Source organism: Meleagris gallopavo, chromosome 1, assembly GCF_000146605.3.
Source record: "Meleagris gallopavo isolate NT-WF06-2002-E0010 breed Aviagen turkey brand Nicholas breeding stock chromosome 1, Turkey_5.1, whole genome shotgun sequence".
NCBI classification, from domain to species: domain Eukaryota; kingdom Metazoa; phylum Chordata; class Aves; order Galliformes; family Phasianidae; genus Meleagris; species Meleagris gallopavo.
The window spans coordinates 29,486,789-29,514,511 of record NC_015011.2 but is presented as its reverse complement, the minus strand read 5'-3'; the positions used below and the strand labels follow the sequence as shown (position 1 = coordinate 29,514,511).

The 27,723-nt window shown below is 37.2% G+C and overlaps 1 protein-coding gene across 1 annotated transcript in view; it reads left to right on the top strand.

Moving 5' to 3' along the window:
• Positions 1-7: 7 nt before the first annotated feature.
• ADAMTS20 (ADAM metallopeptidase with thrombospondin type 1 motif 20) overlaps positions 8-27,723 on the top strand; it is a gene marked incomplete at its 5' end in the record, with an annotated part of 91,183 nt that continues 63,467 nt past the window's right edge. Inside the window, 5 exons of the mRNA XM_019612782.2 lie at positions 8-430; positions 11,150-11,312; positions 15,377-15,639; positions 26,545-26,628; positions 27,235-27,359. Coding sequence (XP_019468327.1) covers positions 8-430; positions 11,150-11,312; positions 15,377-15,639; positions 26,545-26,628; positions 27,235-27,359 — 1,058 coding nt within the window. The remainder of the gene's footprint in view (positions 431-11,149; positions 11,313-15,376; positions 15,640-26,544; positions 26,629-27,234; positions 27,360-27,723) is intronic.

The window sequence follows — 27,723 nt, the reverse complement described above, 5'->3', positions numbered from 1 at the left end:
GGGGCTTTCTGCGGAGAGAACGGTGCAGCTCCGCGTGGGGAGCGCCGCGCCTCCGCGCTGCCCAGCGAGGCTGAGTCCCGCGCTCTCCGTTGCAGAGACCTTAGTGAAGCAGCTGTCCTCCTACGAAATAATCACACCTGTCCGGGTGAATGAGTTCGGAGAAGTTTTTCCTCACGCGCGTCACTTCAGCAGGAGGAAAAGGAGCTCGGAGCCCGCAGCTCTCCGCACGCACTACCGGCTCAGCGCGTACGGGCAGCTCTTCCAGCTCAACCTGAGCGCCGACGCGGGCTTCATCGCCGCGCAGTTCGCTGCGGTGCACGTCGGAGCCCCGCGGCAGCCGCCCTCCCCCGACCTGCGGCACTGCTTCTACCGCGGGCACGTCAACGCGCAGCAGGCGCACGTGGCCGTCCTCAGCGTCTGCGGCGGCCTGGTAAGTGCGTGCGCTCCCCGGCCCCATTCATCTCCTTCCTGAAAGGCACGCAGTGAGATGCGGGGCTCGGAAGCTCTCGGGCGGCGTTCCAAGCGTTTGGTCATGCAGTGTGTTGGCACTGCTGGCTTGCAATCGTGACGGGATATACAGACGCTGCTTTCAAAGAGTCTTTTGCTGGCCGGTGGTGGCGTTGCTTGATGTAACATTCTGAGTTTCAAGAGCTGCATCACCCGATAGTTATAAGGGAGAAAACAAACCGTGCCTCAGGCTCAGGGAGCTGTTGTTTGGTAAAATGATGCTGCCAGTTGGCATCAGACAGGTGTTTGCAGCTAGATGGCTGTTATCTACGTATAAGTTTAGAATAATGGTTCTTGAGATAATGAGAGAAGACTGAGTGTTGATATTTTCCTGTGTTTTCAGCTGTTCTGTGCAGGTGTCATGTTCTTGGTGGTGCAACATCTTTCTGTTGAAGTGAATGGGAAGTTTCCTACTGGCTTATCTGGGAGTGTGACTATAAAATGCTTTTTCACACAATTGAATTGAACGGAGAAATCAAAACTGTAGTAGATTCTGTACTTCTACTTTGATAGCATTTAGGTCTTTCCAGGGGTATAATGAAGAAATAGTACCACATCACTGTATGTCAGAGCAGTTGTACTGCGTTGCTGCATTTCATGTTTTCTTGTCTAGAAACAAGATGAAACAGAAACAGATCTGGCGCTCTGCTGTATCACTACTTATGAAACACTTAAGAGCTCTGGGCAGCCTGGTCTAGCGGCTGGCAACTCTACACATAGCAGGGAGGCTGAAACTAGATGATCACTGTGGTTCTTTTCAACCCAGGCCATTCTATGATTCTATGAAAGCTGCAGTTACTGCCATAACAGTCACTGAAATTTGAGTGCTTTAAAATAGCTACACACATCAATATGGGATGCTGTAAGTCTTAGTTTAAATTCAAGTTAGGGTTGTGTGATGCTTCTTATTGCTGCACTATAGACATACAGGACTTCTGGGAGCTGAAACAATCCAGTGACAGTGTTTTCTTATCTCTTTATAGTAGTATATAGAAGATAGGATGGAACTGGGTGGAAAGATGTTGGAGAGTGTGATGTGTGTTGAAAGAAGGTTGTGTGTGATGGGAAAGCATCAGAAAGAGGTGATACTTCAGAGGGACACTTGTATTGTCTAGTGCTAACTGTTGGATTTGTAATTATATGCCACCTTGTCTTTGGATTGAGGTCTTTGGACTTGAGCAGGTCTGCAGACATTGCTGAAGAAGACAACATTACAAAGCCTTAATTCTGTATGCATCACAGCTTTGCCTTCTTGCTTTACCAACAGATCTCATTGATTCTGGTCTGCTTTATACAAAACCCAATTTGAATCTACACTAAAGCCCTTAGTTTGTTGCACACCTGGGGCACAGAAGGAGTTGATAAGAGGAGTTGTTGCAAGTAATTGCAAATGTTTTTCATGTACAAGTTCATTCATATAGCATGATACTGAGAATGGTGCTGTAGTCTACACAAGATAAATACAAGAAGCTTAATAGAGGAGATTATATTTTCTTTTAGCTACTTATTGCCTATTTTAATGATCTTCTTGCAAGTAGTCAATTTTCATTACTTGAAGGGAAAGAACTTACCTGAAAAACGTGTACCTACTGTACTTCAAAGCTGTCCCAACAGCCTATTATTTGGCGGTTCTCAAACTATCAGTGCAATCCTTCCTTTAATAATGAAAATGTCGTACTTTTCTTTTTCTGTACTTCATTTGAACATTACAATTTATACTATGCATTATTCCCCTCAGAAGCAGTTGAATAGCAGTAAGTTGAACCCTTACATCTTCTAGATGAACCTTGTGAACTTCCACTGAAGTTTCTGGCTATACTTCACGGCCTCTGTCACTTCTTGGCTGTCAGGAATCCCTGGTCTGGGCTTCTACCAAATACCTTTCTTTCCCAGAGTTTTCCCAGAGTTTCCCCAGACCTTCTCTTGCTATTTATTCCACCACCTTTTGCCAGGTAGGCATAGACTTGGGGAGCGTAGATGTCACAGCCTGTGATACCCCAGCATTATGGCCACCTTCTCCTTGTTAATGAACCTGGTGAGGTTTGGTAAAGAGGAAGCAGAGCCCTGCATGGATGGTTGGTCCTCTCTGGCACATGATTAGCTCCCATGGAGGGACTGTGAGGGGATAAGGAGACTGTCACAGCCAGCTGATGTATGCAAAGAGTATTCTCCAACCTGGTTTGGTGCCTTCAGCCCACTGTTCTTCCTCATTCTTTTGTGTTCACGCTCCTTGTGTGACTGCTAGTAGAGAGCAGCTCTTTGGAGAAGAGTTCTTTCTGTGGTATCTTGTCTTCCCTAAACACATTTTGCAGTTTCCCAGTACAGCTGCTTTTGTATTGAAAGACTAGGAAAGTTAGTAGATCAGGGGTTTTAAAATGTATTTGTCTTGTGCATTCAACAAATGTACATGTGAAAGTAAGCTAGTCAGTGATTTCTCTTCCATTGAATAATACCGTGCTTTGTGGATAAATGTAGAGATGTAAGTGACTTAAGGATTGCTGCTGAGGTAAGATGCTGCTTGTGAGTAGAAATTAGACTGCAGCTCTGTATTCTGTTTAAGTAAAATCTGTTCTCTCTAGGGTCTGTTTTTTCCCATGCGAAACTTGAGTTTTGTGTGTGGAAATTAAAATACAAGGGATTGCTTAAAATTATTAGATAGAATTCTATCTTCCAAATTTGCATGTGTAAGGCAATAGCTGTAGACCAGTGCTTTAAAAGCTAGGAACGGATGAAGAATGTGAACTTGTAGGAAAATAAAAGGTGAAATTCAAAAAGTTGCTCTTAAGATGTACCTGAGAGTGATCTGAAGTTGCACCATGTATGTACTTTGACGTTATCCTGTAGGCTCCTTTCCCCAAGCTCTGCATCACCTATGCTGGCAGCTTCGCTGCTGCTTCCCAAGTTACTACTTTTCTTGACTGCACTGTCAAGCTGAGTGTGGTTTTTTCCCCAAGCTCTTTTCACCTTCAGTTAAGCTTTTTTCCTGAGTGTGCCAAGAGCATTTACAACGCAGAATACCCATGGAGCTTTGCTTAATGGCCTCTGACACCCTGTATGCAGTTTTGTTGTGTTATGTTTCAGTGTGCTCTGGGTTCAGGGATGCAAATGGCAAAGGGAGGTTAGAAGGTCAGTCGGGAGCCTGTAGTAATTGCAAGGAGGGAGCCTGTAATTAGGGAAGTTTGGGAGGCTGTCAAAGGCAGAAGGTCATCTATAGTGATGGCCTGGGTGTCTTGTTGAATGTCTGATTGCATACACACATTTCTTACATCTTTGGAGTGATTTTTGGAAGTCTTGCGCTTCATTTCACTCTATTTTCCTAAGATCTAAATCTCTTTTTACTGCATTGGTCCATTTTAGCTTCATACTAACGTGGGAAACAAGATCTGCTGAGAAAGCCCACATGAGTCCAGTGACAAAAGTGACCTCTCAAACATTATCTTGACAGCAAAATCATAGGTGAAAGCAATTTAACTTTCAAGAAAGTATAGGCTACAACATCACTGACAAATGCAAACAAATGCCAATTTGTATTGTATCCCACTGTGAGAAATCATTATTTGTAACTATGTAGGTTGCTACAAAAGTAGTGTTGTCTTACATTATTTCCATGAAAGCTATGATAGATACGAAGAGGACAATAACAGTATTTGATAGTGTTTTGCAGCTGAGAAATTGTACTATTTTTTCAGCATAATTTTTCAGCAGGTTTGTGTGGATGAGCTGGTAGGGATGTTCTTCATGTTGTCGTGTGACAGCTGTGCATTGCCATCCAGAATGTACCTTATCTTTCATGCTGCTGCTGCTGAAGTGACTACAGAAGCCACTGCTTGGCTTCTGTAATGGTTCAGCAAGCGTTAATGAATGTCAGTGGGTGCCTTTTTTTTTTTCCTGTGAAGGGGAATTAACTAACACACCTCTTACTTTATATAAACTTCCATGCCGGATGCCATTCTTTCAGACTGCCCTTCTGCTGCTGTCTGTCACATGGCAACAAAATGTAATGGAATATTCATGGGAAGGTTCAGCCTCTACTTCATTGTGTTAGCCCATGACTTCAAAGGCAGATGGTGGTGTGGTAGGAGGCATTACTTCTGGAGCAACCTACAGAAGTATCTTATCAAGATCTAATTTCTTGTGGAATTCTATTGCAGGTAACAGATTTGTTGCCTTGAAAGTACTGCCCACTTTTTTTTTTTTGTGCTGCATACTACTAGTAACTTCATTTAGTTAAGCTATAGTGGTTTTCCAAAGAAAATTTTAACACTTGTAACTGGAAGATATGCTTATAACATACAGGTGCAGCTTCCAAAAAGTTACTTTCTAAATTTAAATGTCAGGTCAGCTTTCAGTATTCAGATCACTGACGTCTGTGAGCATCTATAGGCCACGTACTAGTTCTTACAGATTTTTTTTTTCTTTCATAAACAAGGAAAAAGGCATACTAAAATGTCAAGACGATCAATTCTTGTTTGGACAAACATAGTCTTATTCATGTTGACAGGCTGACCTGACACTTGCACTTAATAGTTTTGGTTTTATTCCTCATAGAGAGTACAAGGTGAATCTCTAGCCCTGAATATCTGCAATACAACAGTATATATAAAAAAAAAAAGGCACTATTACTGTTATTGGCCCTTGCATTTATTTTGTCACTCAGTACCAAATGGTTTTGGGAATAAGGACTGACTGAGTAAAATGTGAATGGTTTTGTAAGAAACTAAATAGAACAAAAACAATTCAGAAGTAGAGTGAACTTATAGGAAGAAACACTGGTATTCAGTTGCTTTGTTTATGGCTTTTTTTCCTCTGTGTTCCTATTTAATTATTTTTTTACTATTGACTTCATTTGCATTTTCTTGTCTTACTTTGGTTTGCATTCCTATCTTTCCCTAATGTGTGTTGTCAGAAGCAGGGTCAGTTCTTAAGTATTTTCATTTGTGATGCTCAATCTCTTTGGACAGGAGACTATTCTGATGACTGCAGCTGCCTGAAATCTTCCTGGTCTTGCATGTTGACCACAGAGTGGATGGTGCTGACTTTTTACCTTGTTATCTCGTCTTAGCGTTGCTTTCCTGCATGTGGGCACTAGAGATCTTCCATACATCTGAGGGTAGACAATAATTGCATATGGACCTGTATTGCTGACTCAGCTTCTGCCTACACATCTTGGCAAAATAACTGCTGACTGCACAAGTCATTTAAAAAATGACTACTTAAGTTTCCAATTAAGAAACCCCCCCCAAAAAATCCTCAAAACACTTTATTTTTCTTTTCTTCCTCAAGCTGTTTGCATCTCTATTTCCAGAGATGCTGTGCTTCTACACGTGAGTCAGAACAGAGCAAGTAAAGGCAGAATTAAAGCATTAGGTGAACTGATCCCAGCTGGGATGCTGCGTAAACCTGCATTTTTAAAACTAAAGTAATGCTACCACCTTCTGTGGTGGTCAGCAGTTGGCTGCCGTGGATTCCAGCAGATTGTGCATTCTTGGGGTAAGATGGGCTTTCCTGTGAGTTATCAGATCAGCAATAGCTTCAGTTCTCATTGTTCTTTGTCTTCATTTTGTGTAGAAGATGTAAGATTGTGGTAGTTAAGTTAGGTAGTATGAGAAGAGGTCATTTTCTGGACATACACAGATTGACAAAAGTATTCAAAGCATGCAATTGACTAAAATGAGGTGAAGTTCTCACTGTACCTTACATGTGCTAACTGCTTGAGTGGTAACTGCCTGACGAGGGTAGAAGGGCCTCTCTGGAATTATTTGGCTCTCTAGGAGAGTAAAAAGTGTTTCTGTGTTCTCTTAAAACATTGAAGCTGGACAGCTCTTCCTGAACAGAGGTAACTGGAAATGTGAGCTTTTCTTCTTGTTCACCGAGACAGACAAGATTGTGGTGGAGTTTCCTCTAAGACTAAGTGTTTGGAGGATCCCTTGGGTTTGCATTTTAGGGGAGTATTTATATAAATTTGATAAAGTATTCACGAGAGTTCTTTAGATAAATGCATTCACATGTACGTATGCTTCATTTCCCAGTTCCACTGGGCGTTGTGAAATTGCTACCTTTCTATAATCTCAATGCAGTATTTCTATGGCAAAAGTTGACAGGTATATTTTTAAACTTGATTTGTCCAACTAGTTCACTGTAAGTTTTAGGGATAAATGGGCCCTCTCATTTCCTTCCATTTTCCTTCCACTCCAGTGAATCTTGTTAATTGCTGTGATCCCTGCAGGCTCTTCTACCTGCTTTTTCTGCCTGTCCTTCAGATAGGTGTATAGCAAAGAACTGGAGGGAATATTAAAATAACTAGCCTGTTACTACAAATTTTATTTATAAGCTTTCAGGAGTGCCATTTTTTACTTGGCTTCAGCCAGGTTTTTTGCTGCCTAGAGTAGACTTACAATGAGACTCCCAGGGTACCTGTGTCTGAATTTTTCACTTCCCATGTGAATAGGCTTTTCCCTATGCCATTAGATGGAATGTAAACAGTCTCTTTGTGTTCCTGAGTGGAAGCATGATAGCATTCAACCATGACCTAGGTATCTATCTACCCAGACCAGGACACTTCTAACAGAACTGATAATGCACCTGCCCACGCTCAGAAGTGTGATTTAGTCTGCCAGAGGTATGATTACTATCTGCTAATGAAATCCTAGTGTCACAAAATTGGTAGGCAAATATGAAGTTAAAGCATGCAGTTTGACTTAAAATTAGATATTTTTTCCTGTATGCTTTTTTTCGCATTTTATTCAATCAGTTTTTAAGAACCTGATTGGAAGAAATAATACATTTCACTTCCAAAAAGGTATTGCACTGCATAACTCTTTAATTAGCTGGCTTATTTGTTCTGTTGTTTAGCTTATTTATTAGTTATTACTTTTTTCTTTATTGTATTATCTCAGTTTAATGAGTGAGCTACAACTGTCTTGTTGTATTTCTCTAGCTGAATTATCTTCTGGTAGAAGTGTCTTCTGCAGATACTGGCAGTGTACCTTTATCAGACAATCTCTCATGCTTTTTTCTTCCTGGAGCTAATTAGGCTGTGCCTCTTACCTCTGTCGTTAGAAAACATTGTAACCCTGGAGCAGGCAAAGAAGAGTGAAGGGTTTACTCACATGATTGAGAAGAGCTTTGAATTAACATGACATGCGAAGTAGGGAGCGTAATACAAGAGGAGGGTATTTTGTAACTTAGTTTGAATGAGAAAGTATCCTTGCTGTAAACTCCTTGCAGGTTTTTGAGTTGGAGTTTAAAAGCCATGCTGTAAGGGCTTAAAAAAATCTTCATAGGAGCAGAAGTTACCTGGGAGGGAGTCTGCCAGTTTAGAGTCATGTTTTCAAGACAGTCATTCTAGCATTTCTCTGAAGTTGTTCCAGTTTTGCTGTTGGACATATTAATTCCATGTTTCCAAAACTTGTTTTATATCCCTTATGTTTTCCATATGTTCTTCGAAGTTGCTATTATACACAAGGATGTAATTTGTATGTGGATACAGTACATACTTTAACCATAAATTGTGCAATATTTATTTCTACTCTTGGAATAGAGCAAATGCATTGATGAAGACTGCAGTTTTAAGCCACTTCAAGCTGGTAAGGCATATCATATAAAGTCAATAGCTGTGCTGATCCATTCAGTCTTGATTCAGTATAAAGTGTCTGACTCATCCAGAAGATTTTAAACCCAAGAAATAAATTATCATTCTCATGCGGGTTTTCTCATAAATTTCCTCAAGTCTGTGTTTATGTATAGTCCTGTATAGTGTTCCCTCTTTCTTACTTTCTTTGGACCACTTATTTATAATATACAGTGGGGTCTTTTCAATTTTAAATTCTGCTTCTACTGAAGAGACCTATTAAATGTACTTCTATCTCTATCTGAGAACAGAAGTAAAATGCTTAGGGCAGATTTCTCGTTACATGATTTGAGAAGCATCTGTAGATAAGTAAATTCAGTTTGCTTCTGATTTGACTTCCTGCAGGAGCAACCTGCTGTTGCTTCTGTTTCATCAACCTGCCTCTGTACTATCAGGTTATCTGCTTTTATTTGCTTTTACAGCACTATTTTTTTAATTTGGATCTTAAAGTCCTTTTGTGTGCCTAATTTATAGGAATGGCTTAGTTTTTATTTGCTGTCTGACCATGGATAAAATATGACTTTCATGAATGAAGGACTGCAAACCAGGCAGAACAATGTAGCTGGTGATTGAATTTTGTAGATCTCTATGTTAGGAAAACAAGGAGATAACACGTAGTTAATCAAAATAAAGCTTTAGTCTAAGGATTGGCGGTGGTAGTTTCAAGATTTGTTTCAGTTAGCTTTTTTGGCTGACTTGCCTTTTGAGATGCTGATTTCCATTTGTTAATCTGACAGTAACCACATATGGATATTGCAGTCTCCAAAGGCTTGGATTTTTTTAGTATTGCACTTCAAATTTATTTTACTGATGTGGAGTAGTTTTTAATGTTAGCTTGGATTTTAAATTGCAGATGTAATAATATACTACTTGTTAAAGCACTGTTTGTTTTTGTTTTTTTTCCCCCTCATGTAATATATTCATTTCACATGCAATGTAAAGACTTTTTATCAACTTGGATAGGAGATGTGCAGTAAATGTCATCATAGACTGCAGGTGGGATGTATACCTAACCAGTCAGTGACAGTAGTAATTGGTTGTTTATCTATACATTGAGGAGAGAATTAAAGGAAAAAAAAAAGTTTGTGTTAGAGATCTTGATCAGCCAAATGCACATAACTACACAGACAGTTGATCCTGATAGAGACTGCAAGAATCAATTGCCCAGGATGTGAACAAGTGAGAGGGAACCTAGTGCAATTTTTCTAGTCTAAAAAGGTGGAACCTCCTGGACCTTGGATTTTCATCTTCTGGTTTAAAACTTATTGGAATAATTCTGAAGGCAATAATTCTGAAGTGTGGTGCGGAATTCTTCCTTTCCAGCTGTCTGTCCTAACTTTCTGCCTTGTAAGCTTATAATGTATCTTTTGTTATGTGTAACAAAGGAGAATGTGTTCTGCTTTCTGGTGATTTTCTCTGTTTATTGTGAACTACAGATAAACATGGTTACTGCTACTTCTCAGTGTCTTCTTTTAAAAGAGGGAGCATTGCCTGCTTCCCCTCTCTTCCCAGGTGACTTGAGTATGCCTACTACTAGGACAAGATTCTGAATTACACTTGTTTGTGTCAGTTCTGACTGTGATACTTAGACTTTAGAATAATGAAAGTTGAACTGCAGATGTTGTTAGGCATTTAATACTGTGTATTCATGGTTACACCCTAGTTCTCTCCTGGGTAAATGGTTCTGTTTCCTCAGCTAATCTTTACTATTTCATCTGAAAAATAACTTCCTTTGGTAGGAAGTGTAGATCTTAGCTGGAGAGTGGAGTTTGTAAACGGTGTATGTAAGCTTAATTGCTGGTGCTGAAATGAACTGTGGGAGTACTTACATAGAGGAAAAGGAAAGCGGGATTACTTCTGGTGGAGTATCAGCAATACTAGATTGACTTAGGTCAGTCATGGTGCATCCTGTTAACTCTACTCACTGTATAGGTCAATGCATGCCTGAATACATTTTTGAATTCTTAGGTAGTTTACCACTGGTAGCTCTTGACTGAGTACAAAATAAGGAATCTGAGTGGGATTCTCAAAGTTATAAAACTCACTCAAAAACATGAATTAGTGACTTTTTTTTTGTACTGTGAAATGATAGGGAAATAAACCCTTGTTCTTGCTTTTTTTTTTTCCAGTAGAAGTTTGCTATTCTAGAAGAATGGAGTTTGGAAAATGCTTGAAAACTTTTCTCACTAGCTGTATGCTGTTATTCTCATAGTTGGCATTTGTCATAGCTGAAATCATTGCTTAATAAAATCTTAAAGGCTGTTAACTGGACAAGTCACTGAAGAAACTGCTATAGAATATCTGCTCTAGTTCTGGGTAGTAGGGGAGAACTAAAAGTTACTTGCAGGAATAAAGCAGCAGTTAAGTTTTTTTTCTTCCATTAAATTTAATGTAACATTTAAAATGTCTCTTACCTAAAATAGGGTTTAGGGTAGCAGAAAAGAATTGATCAGCTTGTTAGTGTTCACATGGCAGCCACACTTAACCCTTTTTGGTGGTTTGAATCTTAGCATCAGTCCTTACTGCAGGCTAATGCTGCTGATATGTGGACAAAACAGTTTTAGAAGAAAAAGGTTGTGTAAGTTATGTGAAGGACAGAAGGCAACAACTCAGTCTAGAATTCAGACAGCAGCTAAACCTTGACTTTCTTGATGGCTTCCACTCCTCTCTATGCAGTTTCCACAGCAGTCCTGCTTGGTTATACCTAGATTCTTTTTTACTTCAGTAACCTTGGTTTTACTAAGTCTGTATAAAGATTACATACGATATTTTGTTAGTGTTCCTTGATTATATTGTTAATATATCCTCCTTAGTTATGAGTAGTCTCTATTATGATATTCCTCTCTGGGGAATGGAACAAGACTCTGAAAGAAACTCTTTTGCTTTCCAACTTCTGTCTCATGCAAATTTACTTTCATTAATCTGAAAATATTAAGTAGTTTATATCATGAAAGTTATAAAAATAACTTTATTTTTAGTGGAGAATAAAGCAATTACTTCTCTTACTTTCAGATGGGCACCTTTAAAGCACATGATGGTGAATATTTTTTAGAGCCTCTGATGAAAACGGATGGAGGTGAACATGAAGATGAGCATAACAAACCACATCTTATATACAGACATGAAGAAATTAATAGAAAGTATCAGAAATCCCATAAACCTTGTGAAGTTTCAGGTATAGTCACACTTTCATTTTCAATGCAACTTTTTTCAAGTGTTAGTTCTCATATTTAAAAAGAAAAAAGGCAAGTTGCCATTTTGAAACATATTTTTCTCCAGATTGTTTCACTAGACCTGTTTTTTCTTTCACATAAGTTTGACAAGAATTACTTTTTTCCCTGCCACTGGGTAATTTAAATATAGGAGGAAATAGGCATGTAATGGTGTATCCTGGTGTTTCAGGAACTTCTCTCTTGATTTGTTTTTACACCATACATACGTTGTTCTGTATGTAAACACTTAAAGGATAGATCCATGAGAGTTGTTGTTGTTTACAGTCACAAAAGTTAATGTTATTGCAAACTTAAAGAGTAATTTGAGATGTATGTCCTCCTTAAGAATGAAAGTAAATAATATTACCCATTAATGTAGTTTTTCCTCTTGGATATTTTAATAACATTCATACTACAAAATTCATATTCATAAAAAAGCAAGGGGAGTAATTTAAATGTATATTTTAGGATGTGTCACAAGTGAACGGCTGTACTGTCGTAGTGTCGTAGTATGTGAGCTAACTACCGAGTACTGTAATTTTAGGGTGGGAACATATGCAGAGAATGGGAACCTGGAAGTAAAACAAAAACCTTCATTCCTCACGAGGAAGTGAGTAGGAAGCATCATGTCTTGAACTAATGTGTTTTTTAGTAGAGTGAAAAACTTCAGAGCTATTTTTCATGGTTGTGAATGCATCTTCATGGTCAGAAAATGTTGCGGTGATAGGTCCCCTGAAGCTTCTATCAAATTATAAAAGCTACACAGAAGAGCAGGATTAGGAAGAATTGATAAGATGTTTAGAATTTGTCTAGGGAGAACAGAGGAATGATCTACTTAATGTTGCATGCTTCAGTGTAGAAGCCAAGACCCTATATAAGCAATGATTTTCTTAATACTTCATGTTACAATAGTGCTGTGTTAAAAGTATTTTTTATTGTCTAAAACGTTTTCAAGTCCAGTGAGAATAAATGCTTTTATTTTAATAGAAGCATACAGGCTTCCTTTATTGGGCTTCAGAGAAAATACTGGAGATGGAGACTCAAAGAAGGAGAATGCAGGTTAAATTTTGTTCAGTTTGGCATATAGAAACATCCTGTCTAATTCCATTCTACATCTTACATGAGACTGGAATCTGCCTTTATGCATTTTGAATCTATTTGCATTTCAGAAGTGCTTATGCAACATTGAGAGCATCTGAAGAGAATAAAATACCAAACTTTACCTTAAGGAATATCTGGCCAGCTGTTTAAAAACACAAACTGCAAAAATAGCATTGTTTTGGCTAATGTTGTGATCTGGGATTTTTCCAAAATCATACTTCGTACACAGAATGTGTTGAAAATCCTGCTTTTTGTAGATACATGAAGCTACAATTATGATAATCTTCCATTGAACAAGCTCCAGTGAAAGACTTTTTTTTTTTCCCCTAAAGCTCTGTATTTTTGAAAGCTGGTGCTATCTATTCATGATTGCCACTTAAGAGTAAAGAGCAAAGCTTTGAATACCAGGAAGCTGATTTTAGAGCCAATTTATTAATTTTAAATGATAGATATGTACTGAACCAAAGCAGAGCTCTTTTAGCTGAGTTGAGTATTGTACAATATGCCAATATTGACACATTGGTAGAATACTACCAATATTAGCAACTACTGTGAGAAAAGCATAAAGAGAATAGTCAATTTTCCTATTTTATGTATTGTATCAGCTACAGAAGACTGAGCCAGGGATTACTGTCCAATTATTATTGGGGCTTGTGGGCATTGCAAAGGAATGGAGGAAAAAGTATTTGTGTAGTATTTTTGTACTAAATAAGATATTTCTCTATTTCATTGCTAGCCTTGCTGAGTTAGTCACCTTTTTTCTTAAAGGGGAGAAGACTTGTGATCATGAGAGTTGGTTCTTTTAGTTAGTGCATTTTGACAAGGGTATATGGAAAGGCTTTCCATGGTGGAAGTAGTATTTCTAAGTTAAACAGTGGGTGCTTGATCAGGATGTGACTTGCAAGGACAATAGTGATCCATTTCATCTAACTCTAGATATTTTACACCTGTGTTAGACGTCCTTCTTCTCTTTTTATATTTGGAGGAGAGAAAGGATCACTTCCTCTGATTCATGTGACTTATTTTAGATATGCCTGTTAGGGTAACATGACTTACTACATGGAAATGTCTGTTTCATTCCACTGATTATAAAGAGAAGCTGAATGATTAGACATTTTTAATGTAGATGATTTCCATGATCTGTTTAAGAAAATCATGAAAATCATTGGATATATCTAACTTCCATTTTGTTGTTCAGAATTGTTTCCTACTTGTTCACTGATACAATATTGAAATGTTAAATCTTTTGTCTTGACTTGTTTTACCTTTGCAGCATTTCCTAATTCTCTTCCCAATCTCTGGTATCTGTACATCTAGTTTTTTTTCACATTGTGAATGAAATGCTGCTACACCTTTGAAGTCTCCTTCAGCTCATCTTCTTAGTTTGAAATTGGATCACAGTGATTATTTCTAAAGTTGTCTAGCTCACTTGCTTACTTTTTTTTTTTTTAAATCTCTCTGTCAGGGAAGGACATCTGATACATTTGATACTCATAAATCCTGTTTCCTTAATATAGGAAAATTAGAGAAGTTTGATATAATGATAGCTATATGATGGCTATTGTTAATCCTCTTGTTGTTTTTGTGTTCATAAACAAAATGAATTTTATTTAGTGTAGTACTGAAGTTGTCTTGTCTAGTCCACGGATTGGTCTTCAGCTCTTATCCTAAGTATGGGTTCTGGTTCCTATTTTTCCAATTTTCTGAAGTTTCAGACTCCTTCTGTGACTTAATAAAGATGAGTGTGTTATTGCTTCAGCTGGTTCTCTAGTATTGCATCAGTCAGTCTGAAAACATCAAATATTTATAGGTACTCACTAACACTGTCTTTTTCTATGTCAGCCCTTACTTTCTTCTATTAGCTGTTACTGCTAATAGTTTTTTCGAGTTGCTATTCTTGTATTTTGTGACTGACTCAGGTGACTACTCGACAAGAAACACCTCGAAGTTTGCTGTCTCTTCTGTCATTCTGGTTTAGCGTTGTGTCTTGACTTTAATGGGGGCAGCTGACCTCTCAGAAGTAGCTTAAATTTTACTGAGGAGGGCTCTTCTACTAGAAGATAAAATACATAAGATTTAAATCCTTTCAAAACGAGAATGACTCCTGAGTCAGAATCTCTTGTTTGAAGGATGTAGTCACTAAGGATTGGGAGCTATACTCTGGCAGCCACTGCTTAAAAGGAAATCTAGCTTCCAGAAAGACAGTAGGGACTGACTGAATGGATTGAAATACCTCATTAGGCACTTAAGTTCCAGGGAATAGTGAGAATTCAGGTACACTTCTCACCTAAGTGTTTTTATGTGAGTATTGCTTAAGTGACTGCCTGATCAAGGTGTGAGGTTTTCTTCAGATGTCACAAGCCCCTGAAGGTAGCAAATTGGGAAGTATTAAATATTGAGATGTCTCCAAGCCATATCTTTTAGACTCTGATCCTGTGCCATGGATATTAATAGGCCTGTCAAAAAAGTTATTATATTTCTATAGCTTTTTTCATATATAAATGAAGTCAGTTCAAGATTGGAGTCTAGTTTTTATAGTTTGCTGTTGGTTTTGTTGATGTTAAAGGGCTGTGTTTGAATATGGCTATTTCAATTAACTATTTTCCATTCTTTCATTGCTTAAGCTCTAGTGCTTATTTCATTCCAGCCTTCCTGTTTGGATTATTCTGCATTCTAGTAACTATACAATACTGCTGTCTCTTCTTAACTTATTTTTAACATTGAATCCATATATGGAAAAAACTGTATGATAGTGTTCAAGACATCTAATTTGATGTTTCTTCTGTGTGTAATATATTTTTATTCTTGTACCAGTTCCCTTGGAAGTAAGATTATATTTTTTGTCTACTTTAGACAGAATTGCACGTCTATTTTTAAATTTAGAAACTGAATTCTGCATTAAGGTTTTTTTTTTTTTACCCTACAGAAAAGGAGGTGAAGAAGGGCACTTTACTACATCCAAATGTCAGTAGCTTGAATGAAGAGAGAAACATTTTATGGAAGTCTCCAAATTTAGAGTATGCTTTTAAAAATGTGTCTATGGAGGATGCTGACAATAATCCACATTCCCGGAAAAAACGTTTTCTTTCTTATCCAAGATATGTAGAAGTGATGGTTACAGCTGACACCAAAATGGTTCGTCATCATGGACAGAATTTACAGCACTATGTATTAACACTGATGTCAATAGTAAGTAAAACTTAAGTTACTAGCAATTTCAGAGCTTTTTTTTTTCCTGTTTTGATGTTTTCTCTTATGCAACTTCTGTCTTCTGCTTTCTCTGAATTCTGTATTAAAATAGATTCCATAAACAACAACAAAAAACAGGTAGGGCCAAAATTTCAGATTCTGCCTCTTTTTACTTAAATTTAGTAAGGTGCATAGGTAAAATGCATGACCAATTTCCTGATTTGCGTTACATTAAAAGAATGGTCAAGCTCTAGAAAAGAGTGACTAATTTAAGCAGACAGAAGTTAAAAGGTATTGTGAAAAAATACCTTGATTATAGCAGTCCTAGTTCTTTCAAGTAACTTCAAATTGATATGGGTCAGATTTTGAATTGACATTATTTTTTTTTAAGTAAGAATTCAGCACAACTCAACTAAAAGTCATCTCTTGTATCAACTCTCAGCTTAGTATAAGCTCAATAAAATCAAAAGACTTACTGTGACATCTGTTTAACTGTTTTTGTTTTTTTTTTTTTTACTAAAAAGGTGTGCTAAAATATTCTGTATAATTACTTCTAAATCTTCTATTCTAAACAAAGAAGTTTAATTTCTGTGAACTGCATTTTGTTTGGACTTGCGAAGAAGTCACATTTTTGGTCTCCATGGAAATACCTGGTTTAAATAAGAATTAATCACTTTGACCATCTTGTAGATGAGCGAGTAGCTCTATAGTTTCCACTAGACACAATTAATTGGTACTAGATACTTCTGTGAAGCAAATTAAGAGGTGATAGATGTTGAAGTTGGTCCCATCTGCAGCCTCGCAAAAATGTGTGAGTCTCGTGTAGACCATGCGTTACGCCTGCTAGTTGTATGTTGATGTCTAATATGTTACGTATGTCTGAAATGACATAGGATAAGTAGGTATCTGAACTGAGCTCAGTACATTGCCACAACTAGCTATCCTGCTGTCAGCAGTAGAGGTGCTGTCATCTCCTATACAACGTAGCCATTTAAGTTTAGAGGATTTAATGTCACACTGATTTCAACCAGGAAAGCTCTGTATCCTTTTTGAAGTATTGGGAGAAGGAGCATGGGAAGTTTTTTAGGATGTAAAAATTACTTTTTATTTTTTTCTTTTGTGCACATTACGATGAGATTAGTTACAGCAGTGCTGTACTAAGGCTGCTTTAATCCTGTGCAGTCGTGTTGTATCTCTGTGTCCTACAACAACAACAAAAAAAAGAATTTCCAATGTATGGTTAAGATCTATGTCATACTTAAATAAAACTTCCTTTTTTTGTGGAATTTTTTTATGATTTCAGAACTATCACTGCACAAAAGCAGAGTTGGACAGAATTTTATTGAATTTGTTTATGTGACATTATGAGATTTGACATACATTTAATTTCTAATAATTTGGTAGTCTTCTGAATTTTTGTACTGGCAGTGATGTGAACCTCTAAGTTAATGCCTGACCAAAATAAAATAAAATCACTATTGGAAGATTTTTTTTTTAACTTATAGTAGAAGCTGTTTGGAAATAATTTAGAAATAATTGATTCTGAAGACATCAGCTCAGTTATAAAGATTTAAGTGTACTAGAAAACAAAGTAGTCAAAGCATTATTTTAAAACAGGCTATTTTTCTACAAAAGCCTACGGTGAGATGAAATAGTATATTTTGTGTGTAATTTTCATGAGCTGCTATTGTGATTATGGCTAATTATTGGTCTAAAATTTTTAACTAGTTAAAGAAAACACTAGTTTCTGTGTCTGTAGGGGTCATACATTCTACCACTACTCCTTATGGAAAACCAAACATGTCTTTTAAGTAGTTAGATTTCTACTTGCTGAACTGCTGCTAATGACTCTATGGAACTCTGATTAAAGTTAAATTTGTGTTGAGTGAGAAAGACCAGCTATTGCTAAAAACCTTGACTTCCTTCTTGAAGTATCTATTTATATTGTAGAACTTGGGCTTAGGTTAGTTGTTGCTGGCTTTGAGGAAATCGAAAACAACAAAAAGGCTACGCCATTAATGTGAATTTAATATGGTATTTGGAAGATGTACAGCATCTGGCAGCAGTTACTCCATGTGTACATCTGTTTGTTTCAAGATTACCTTTAGGAACCAGGTTTTTAAAACTTTGTCTAGAAATGTGTGGCTTATATAAAATGGAACTTAATAAAAATATGAAATCAGATCCTAATTCTGAAAACTTTTCTTCACAGTCCAGTTAATTTCACCACTAGAAGGGGCCTTCTCTTCTCCAGGCTGAACAGCATTAGTTTTTTCAGCCTGTCCTCCTAGGGGAAGTGGTTATATCCTCTACTTCTTTAGGAATTTGAAATGAGATCATAGAATCATAGAATCACAGAAAGAGTTGTAAAGGACTTCTGGAAGTCTTAATTCCTTACACATGTTTGTGTTACTTTGTGTTTACTAGATCTGTTTGACAGATTAATATACCATCTTCATTCTCTTCCTTCTCATGTCTCAAAATAGTAATGCTTCAGTAAGTTAGTAATAAATGTGGAGAGTAAACGACTACCACTCTTGGATATGTAATCAATATCAGACTTCATCAGTATGCAGGTGGATTTTTCTTGACCCACAGCCTATTAATGTTTGAAACGCAACTCTTAGTCTTACTTCATTACCTATAAAGGGAGGAAATGAAAGTATTATATTCTATTATTTCTATCATTGAACAGGTAGTTAAATTTAATAATCAAAGCTGGTACTTGTCTGTTCAAGCAACTTCTACTGTTACATGAAATTGTCAGATTGATGGCATTTTAAATGTATCAAGCATTGTTCTACTCAGTCCAGAACTTCTAAGGATATCCAGTTTTGGCTTGGATTTTAAGGAAAACTAAAGTTTAAGTGTATAAATCTCATTAAATTTTAATAGTGTAGGTATTTAGCTCCCAGAAGACCCCCTTGATCTTGATCTTTGTTGTTTGCTTTCTCTTTATATTTAAGTATCAACAAAACCAGTGAAGTAAACTTGCTACTATAGGATACTTTTTTATGGATGGAAAATGAGAACTGAAATGTGCTGCTGAATATTTTTTGAGCTTGAAGTGTCTTGTCACTCATCCAGTTCAACCTGTAGAGGCTTAACTCAGTTTGCAAGTAATCCCATTGAACCAAAGCTGAAATGCGTTTTCTCATTTCTTTTAAACTGCATAAATCTTTGCAAGATGAATGTTCATAATATTTATTCCATCTTGGAGATGTTTGTTATTGCTGACTGAAATATGTATTTAGAAGTGGAAAGATTCTTTTTGCCATAGAAAGGCTTAGGACTTCATGAAAGTCTTTGTATTGAAACACAATAAAGAGTGGCATTATTTAATGTGAAAAGATGAATAAAACAATCTGTGACCACTCCCCACATTCTTCTTTGTTCTTCTAAATGTTGTATCAACATAGCAGTAGATACTGTCTTAATAGGTTTAGTAGCTGGAGGACTCTGTCCTAGGCACGTTAGGTTGTAACAGTTCAGAACCCCAGCTGTAAATCTAGATCTTAGAAAGCAAGCAAGAGTTCATTAAAACACTGGAGTTTACTATGAAAATGCCAAGAACTTGTCATATTTCATTTTTGTGATATACTTTGTGCAATCATCTAATTTTCTAATTTACTGTTTATATATAGTTTTTGTAGACTTCTTAGTCTATTGTTAGTTTGCTTGCTGCAAGACCTCTGTAATTTTGACACGTCAAGAAAACTTGACATGTAAAACCACCTGCAGCATGTTAGCAACTCAGTTGACCTGCTAAATGGGGGAATTGGCTGCTTGCCTGGTCATGTGAGTGCCAGATCTGGAGTATGGGAGGAGAGTGGCCGTGCGTTCAAAGAAGGGATGGAGACTGCATCAGTTTAGAGCAATTAAATTGTCATGGGACTGTAGAATCATAATCTTATTCAGTAGTAAAGCAGCGTGATCTTAATATCACTAGGTTCTAATACAATTTTATGTTAATCAAGACTCATTCTTAATGTGCTTTGTACATCTCTGAGAGACTTTGAGTTTCCGCTGTTTTATTCTTTGGTCTGTTCAGATGTAGAAGGTTATAAAAATCTTGAAAAATCATTGTCATTTTTAATAGCATTTTATACCTTCCATAATTTACTCAGATATAAAACTGAAAGCAATGAATGACAGCTTTTAAAAAGAGTACTAAAATTACATTTCTGAACTCAAGATCTTGTGATGAATTTTTTCCCTGTCTACTGCTTGATGTCTACCAATCATGTATTTTGCTTTCTTATCTCTCAGATCAGTGTACGTTAACATAAATTAAGAAGTATTGAATGTTAGTATAATACGAAGTGAAAACTAGAGAAATGGCACAAAGCAATTTGTTTTTTCCTTAAGCTCATTCTCTTATTTTTTTTTCTTCTGCATATATAAAACCACATGATTGTATTTTCTATAAGATGTTGTTAAAAGGAGGGGTGGCTATTTCATTGTTAACAAAAAAAATATAACTAGAAAGTTAAATGGCTTGGGGTGGAAGGGACCTTTAAACATCATGTAGTTCCAATGCTCCTGCCTTGTTTATGGTCATCAACTATTAGGTCCTTAGGCTGCCCAGGGCCCATCCATCCTGACCTTGAGCACCTCCAGGCATGGAGTATCCACAGCTTCTCTGGGCAACCTTTTCCAGTACCTCACCACTCTCTTAATAAAGACTTCCCCCTTAATATCTAGTCTAAATCTTCCTTCTTTTAGTTTAAAGCTGTTCCACCTTATTCTACCACTATCAGTGGAAGTCTGTCTCCCTCCTATATAAAAGCTGCTTTGAAGTACTGGGAGGCTGCAGTATTGTCTCCCTGAAGCCTTCTCCAGGTTGAAGATCATCGCTTAACCTTGCATTACGGGAGGGATGCTCCAGCCTTCTGATTGTCTTTGTGGCTCTGGATCTGCTCCAACAGTTCTCCATCTTTCTTGCACTGGGAACCTTGGGCCTGGATGCAGTACTCTTGATGGGGGTCTCGCAGTCATCTGTCTCCCTACTGGCCATCCCTCTTGAATGCAGCCCGGGATACTGTTGCACTTCCAGGCTACACATGCACACTGCTGGCTCATGTCCAGCTTTCCATTCATTTCCATCTACCAGGACCCTGAAACCTTTCTCTGCATGACTGCTCTACAAGTATCATTTAAACAAAAATTTGTGAGCTAGATTTCTTGTATAGCTTGACATACAAATATCTCTATGTGGAAAAAAAACTACCTTTTTTTATACACTGACTGCTCTTATGAACTTTCCAGCTCCAGAGTACCTGTATTTCAAATGTCTTAGTGCCTAGTGCCTCATAGTGCTCTGAGTCTTGAGATCCATCAAGTGAGACAGACGTGGAATTCTTGTAGCATGTTAGCAAGCATATACTTTCCCATCTCTACTGCTGACTGCTGGTAGTATTCTTTATTACTCTTGTTAGTTAGTTAATTCTTGTCAATTAGATATTTGTTAGTATTTGTCTCTGTGCTGTTCACCTCTGTAGACAGGTTCAAGGTCTGTCCCTATGGTGAAGCTTCAGTTGTGTTTAGTTATAGAAAATGTCCACGTGGGACTTTTGTAGAGGTAGGAGAGGTTTGCCAAATGATGTTCCCATCTTTTTTTAAATTTTTTTAGTAGCTTCTCAAGGCTAGAAAAACTTCTGTATGATTGTTCCTTGCAAAATCATCTTTCTTTCAGATACTAAAAGGAAGTATGCTCTGACATCTGAGTCACCCTTTAAAAGAGATATGTTTGTTCTTTTTGCCTTTAAATGGGAAGTCATCTGGAACACTCAGATGTGTTGAATAACTCAAGGAAATGTTAGAATGGCAAGGGCACACAAGTAGTAGGAAAAAGTGGCTAGTCTGAGGTACATAGGTGTATTTGTGCAATTTTGCATAAGAAATTTCTATGTTACTTCAAATAAAGCAGTTTTATACTGGAAAAGTGGATGGAACAGATTGGGAGTAACGCAGAAATAACAGCTTTTTCTTATTCTCTCTCAGAGAAGCAATAAATGTTGTGGTGACTTCAGAAAATTCAGGGGTATTATGAAATATGTGACAAAATCAGGATATGACAATGGAAGAGGTGAAGGAGAAATGCTCCAGATCCCAGATATCACGCATCCTTTCAGCACTAGAGTGATAAACAGGAGATTGTTGGAGCCTGCAGTAGACGCAAGCTAAGAACTGTAATGAAATTTCTTTCAAGTGATATGAATGTGTTCTCCTGATACTGTGGTTCCATGTAGCAGATCAGAAAAGGAAAAGCAGTCTTGCGATACAATCTTCAGAGAAAAAAGAACTACAGAAATTCAATTCTATTTAGGTATATCATTTATTTTCCATTCTCTAGATGCACTTGCTCGTGTTCTAGCCCCTTTTCTGAATGCCGCAGTTTGCAGTGATTCACAATCTCAGAGTAATGAACAGCTACTACAGGGTCAGCAATAACCTGACAGCGATGACTGGTGATGACAAGATCCGTCTTGTAATCTTTGGGAATTTAATAAAAACAAAAGCAATGATCCTTTCACTGAAAGATAACTATCTTCATCATGGCTCTTGGTTTCTCCTTTCTTTATTGTTTTGGTCTGTGGTGTAGATGCCCATATCAAGAGCATGAAAAAATCTCTCAAAAGTTACTTCCCTTTGTCTTGAGTGTTATCTCCTTTTGGGAAGGCTGAATTTAGGTTGCTGTGGAGAAAGCAGGTCTGGGAATTGCAAATAAATGGTGTATTCTATCAAATTCCTGTCCCATTTTGTCATCCATTTTATGAATGCTTCCAATAAAGAGGGATTTAAAGAGATGTCCACGGAATATGGGAGCAGGGAGCACTTATCCTCTTTTTTGATAAAATAAGAAACAATGTCACGTTTGAGAACTTTGCTGTTTTCTGCATTAATTTATCATTTCAAGTCTCAGCTGGTAATTTTATCCTGTATGATTCCGTAGGTGAACTTTGGTGAAGGTTGGCTTCCCTAGGTGAAGATTGGCTTGTGATTTTAAACTCAGGATTTTTCTTTTTGCATGTATTCAGCCTGCCTGCAGAAAATACCTTACATCACAAGTAGGGGCATCTCATTACCAGCATAGTCTTTTTGCTCAATCTTTCTAAAACAGCATTTATAAGTAAATGTTTGAAGGTCCTGAAAGTGCCCATGAGACAGTGTCTATACTTTGACTCAAACATGGAATTAATAAGAGTAATGTTAGCTTTTAGGTTTAGTAGATCCTTACCAGTTTTTGGTATGTGAGAAAGTATGTTTTTGATTCTGATAAGATTTTTGTCAGAGCTATTGGCCTTAGACATCTAAATGCCATTATTTCAGACCTCCTGTGTGCTCTAATCAGACGTAGACAGTATTTAGATGTTGCTTAGGTATGGTGTTGAGGATCCTACTACAGATGGTCTTTGGATGTGCAACGCGTGTGTTCTCTTGTACTTAGTCTGATGATGCATCTTCTCTGATATATGAGTAATTTCCAGTGTCTTCTGAAGAAGTGCTTTGCCCAAACATTCTTCATGGACACTGGCAGCAGAGGAAAAAGAAGGAACGTGACTCTGCGTTTCATGCTGGGTTCTTTCCATCTTTTATTTTCAGATTTTGTTTGCAAATAAGTGATATCTGTTCAGGTTACACAACAGTAACAGATTTCTCAAAAGCCTGTTTTTGTAGACGAGGTATTGACTACAGTAAAGATTAAGAACAAGAAATTTTAATCTTAAGAAGTCTCCATAGAATCATAGAATCACAAGGCTGGAAACAACCTATAAGGTCATCTAGTCCAACCGTCTTCTTATTACCACTGCTACCACAAGCTACTAAACCATATCTCGCAGCTCCTCGTCCAGACGCTTCTTGAACACTTCCAGGGATGGCGAATCCACGACCTCTCTGAGCAGCCATTTCAGTGCCTGACCACTCTCTGAGGGAAAAAGTTTTTCCTTATGTCTAACCTAAACCTCCTCTGATACAACTTGCGGCCATTTCCCCGGGTCCTGTCCGTTGCCAGGCAGAAGAGGCCAAACCCCTCTTCACCACAACCTCCCTTCAGGAAGTTGTAGAGTGCAGTGAGGTCTCCCCTGAGCCTCCTCTTCTCCAGACTAAAAAATCCCAGCTCCCTCAGCCACTCCTCATAAGACTTGTGCTCCAGACCCCTCACCAGTTTCGTTGCCCTTCTCTGGACTCTCCAATTTGGACTTTTTCCCTAAATCCTTCTAGCCATCCAGGACTAAAAATGGATTATTTTCTTTATACTTTAAGACTGCAGGCCTTTACGAAACTGAAGGGTAGTGATGCACTGAAGGTTATGATAGTCCTATTTTGGATGCTTCTGGCATTATTTGTTATCAACTCAACCTTGTTCACCCCCCTTCCAGTCCTCTATGACTGTTCTACCTGGAATAAGCTATTGTAGAACTGGACAAATCCTATTCCAGTATTTGTCCAATGTATGCAGCATCACTTTATTTGATAGTCAGTGAAATATAACTGTTTCCTGAATTTCAGAGCGTTCTGTTGAAAAGCTAAGACATTCTTAACCGGATTGATTTGTCTATTTAATTGAAAGATATTTATTTTATTTCTAGAGCAATGCATGTTTCAACATAAAGTAGTCTGGCTTTGTTATCTGCTCTGTAAAAGATCTTTCTGTTAAGATTGTATGTGTGTAACCCTGTGTAGGTTTGTGCAGTAATGAGTTGTCTGATTATGGTTTAGGTAGCCCTTACATCAGCTGAAGTGTTAGGAGAGTTCTCATGGGCATCTTCTCCCTGCAGAAGGCATTATAAGCCAAAGACTGTTGCAGGTCTCATCTCATATTTCTCTTTGACATGATTTTGCAGTGCTGTATCAACCAATTTTCTGTTTCTTCTTTGCTGAAGAGAAGTAAAACTTGGAACAGGTGGGTGGAATTAATCTCATACATCTCCTAGACATCTAGTCTCCATCCATTGTAAGTGACTGAAGAAATGTAATAATTTATCATACTATTTTGTTTGAAAATGCATTTTATCTAAATATGTATCTTCAGATGGATGCGTCTGGATGACTGTTCGTCTGTTCTTTTTCACTGATTATTGAAGGAGTCTAGACAGATAGCATAATGTTAGTTACATGAGATGGATGTAACAGTGTTATGTTATTTTAATAGGGCAGTTCATTCAGGACAATGCCTGGACTGTTTGTGATCTTTCCTGGGAGGAGCTGATATATAGAAATATTCTCTTTAGATTTATTGAAGTCGATCTCAAGCCTTAAAAAAACATTTTGTGCTTGATAATTTGTAGTAGCTTTGATAGTAGTAAAATATTGGTTCACTGCATTCAAATTCAGGAAACACTGCATAAATTATCTTATTTACATTTATAGTGCTTGAGCTATACAGCTGTAAAGATATCTATTCTTTAGTCTTTCGAATGTTCCCGTTCTTAATTGAACTCTTCAGCGAGCGCTCAAGAGATGTTCCTCAGAATAACTGGACATTTGCTAGTTAGTAACCAAGAATGGAATCCTTTTGGAAGGAGAAGACGATAAATAGTTAATGTTTTCCACATGGATTCCAAAACTCTGACTATTTCCCTGCTATTATGAGTCCTCCATATCTTGCTTGTCTGTCAACAAAGGAATGAAGGATGATGCTGCATTTTGCACTCTTACCCAGTTTCAAGAACAGGATGGTATGAATCATGGGGAGCCAGGGCTCTGTCATTTCCAGCTTTTAGCAGAATTACTTGATTTTAGGTATGTAGGATTCACACACAGGACTGTGTCTTCACAAGCAGTTTGAACCAGTTGAAGTGTAGACTAATTCCAAAAGTACTCAATTCTGCACCATTCCCCCTGTCACACTTGTGTTAAAGAGGCAGCACCTGTAATGAGATCATGTTGGTCAATATAACATGATACATACGCACACAAAACAACCAAAAAACTAAAAAAACAATTCAGTTTGATCAATTCCTTTTCTTTTTCCATTTGTAGCCTTGTAGACATAGTCCAAGCCAGAGTGGAGGAAGGTCAGTACTTCTGTGGTTAGTGGACAACATTCATTTCGATGAGGCTTAATTGATAACTGCTTTAAGCCAAATAGGGGAATCCATGTAGATGAGATGTCTGAAGCTGTTATTGAGAGTGAATAAACTTTTTTTCTGCCTTTATGAAAAATAGCTTTGGTTTACTTTGGTATATGAAATTGAAACATAGTTTTTACTATCTATCTGCAACATCATAAAGTGCCCGTTGGCTATGTACATAGAAATTTGCAAATGAGGAAAGAAACCTTTGTACAGTGTGTCAGGTATATTTTCAGTGCTGCCCTGCTTCTATTAAAAGCAAAGGCAAAAGTTTATTGGTTCCCATATGATTTCTGAAATCCTGTGATATTTTAGGTGTTGATCCCTCAAATCACGCGCATAAACGAGTTTGTGTCTATGACAGTTCTGCTGACATTACTCCATTTCTGTCTGTGATATTTTATCAATCATCTACAGGTCTTACAATGTATTCATTTACTCCACTAATTTAATTAACATAGTGTCTAAGTGTTTTGAAATAATATAAAATTATAACAGTTGGATATTTAATAACTGCATTTTTAACATCCAGGAAAAATATTGCTGGATAATTACCTCTTATACAGAGAATAGCACTGGAAAACATCAGATAAATTCTGACCTTGGTATGTGTAGCGTGAGATATTTTAAGGTAAAATCATTGTTTAAAACCAGGCATCTACTTTGGGTTTGTTACCAAAACCCGTGGGTAGAAAGACAGATGGATGCCTGAGGCATCTATTGCATAACTGCCTGTTATTCTCTGACAATTCATTTGCATGTCAACATGAAATGTGATTTATCAGATGAATTTAATATTCTAACCATCTGATTTTATCCTCTTTAGGTTGCAGCAATCTATAAAGATTCAAGTATTGGAAATCTTATAAATATAGTTATTGTAAAGTTAATTGTAATTCACAATGAACAGGTAGGAAAAATATTTCTTAAATTTCAAAATGTATGAATTTGCCTTATAATTCCAAACTTTGAAATATTTTACATCTCTTTTTTTTTTTAAATTTAACTGTATATTTTTACTCTAGAAGAGAAGAATAAGTGTTGTATGTGCTGGTAGCACGGTGCAAGCTTAATTAATGTATGCAGACATTAACTGCACAGCCTCTATTTAATACCCATATTTCTCTACCTGCTTATTAGTACTTTGTGTTGATTTAAATGTGCTTCAATCAGATACTGAGTGAGAGCTTATGGAGTAACTCCCTTCAGTGTGTTATACTCCTGCAAATACGACCGGGAAATGGCAACTTTCTTAGAGGGTTTTTGCTGAGAGTTTTCAGCATTAACAGAATATTTTTAATTCTAAGAAGTGTGCATTTTTCTGATGTATGTTTTAGTATTTATTTATCTTAATTATCATAATTATCTTGCCACCCTATTTTTCTGTACCTAGTATGTGATTAATAAGATGGGTTCTTATAACTGATTATTTTTAGCTAAATTAAGATCCTGATTCTGCAAACAAATTTGTGCAACAGTTGTACAACTGTTTTTTTGTTTCTTCGATATTCCTTAGGAAGGACCAACGATCACTTTCAATGCAGCTACCACTCTTCGTAATTTTTGTATATGGCAGCAAGCACAAAATATTTTGGATGATGCTCACCCTTCTCATCATGACACTGCTGTTCTTATTACCAGGTATGGTATTGAAAGAGACGATTACCCGGCTAGATGAGACAAATGCTTCAACTTTTTTCTTACCTCATCATATTTAAATGTTCACTGATAAAGTTTGTAGTTAATTGAAGTGAATAAAGAATGTCTTACTCTTCTCTCACCCCAGGTGATCACTAGAAATTATTTAGACTCGAAATTTTTAGAAGGAATTAACATCTTTAACCATGTTACATATACATGACAGGGTCATGGTGGTGTACGTACAGAAATTAGCTAATGCTAATTAAGTGATAATCAGAGCCTTATAACCCAGGCATAATAACAAAAACTCACAAATGGAAAATGTTAAATACTATGTATTTTTCCTGTACACTGATTTCCTCAG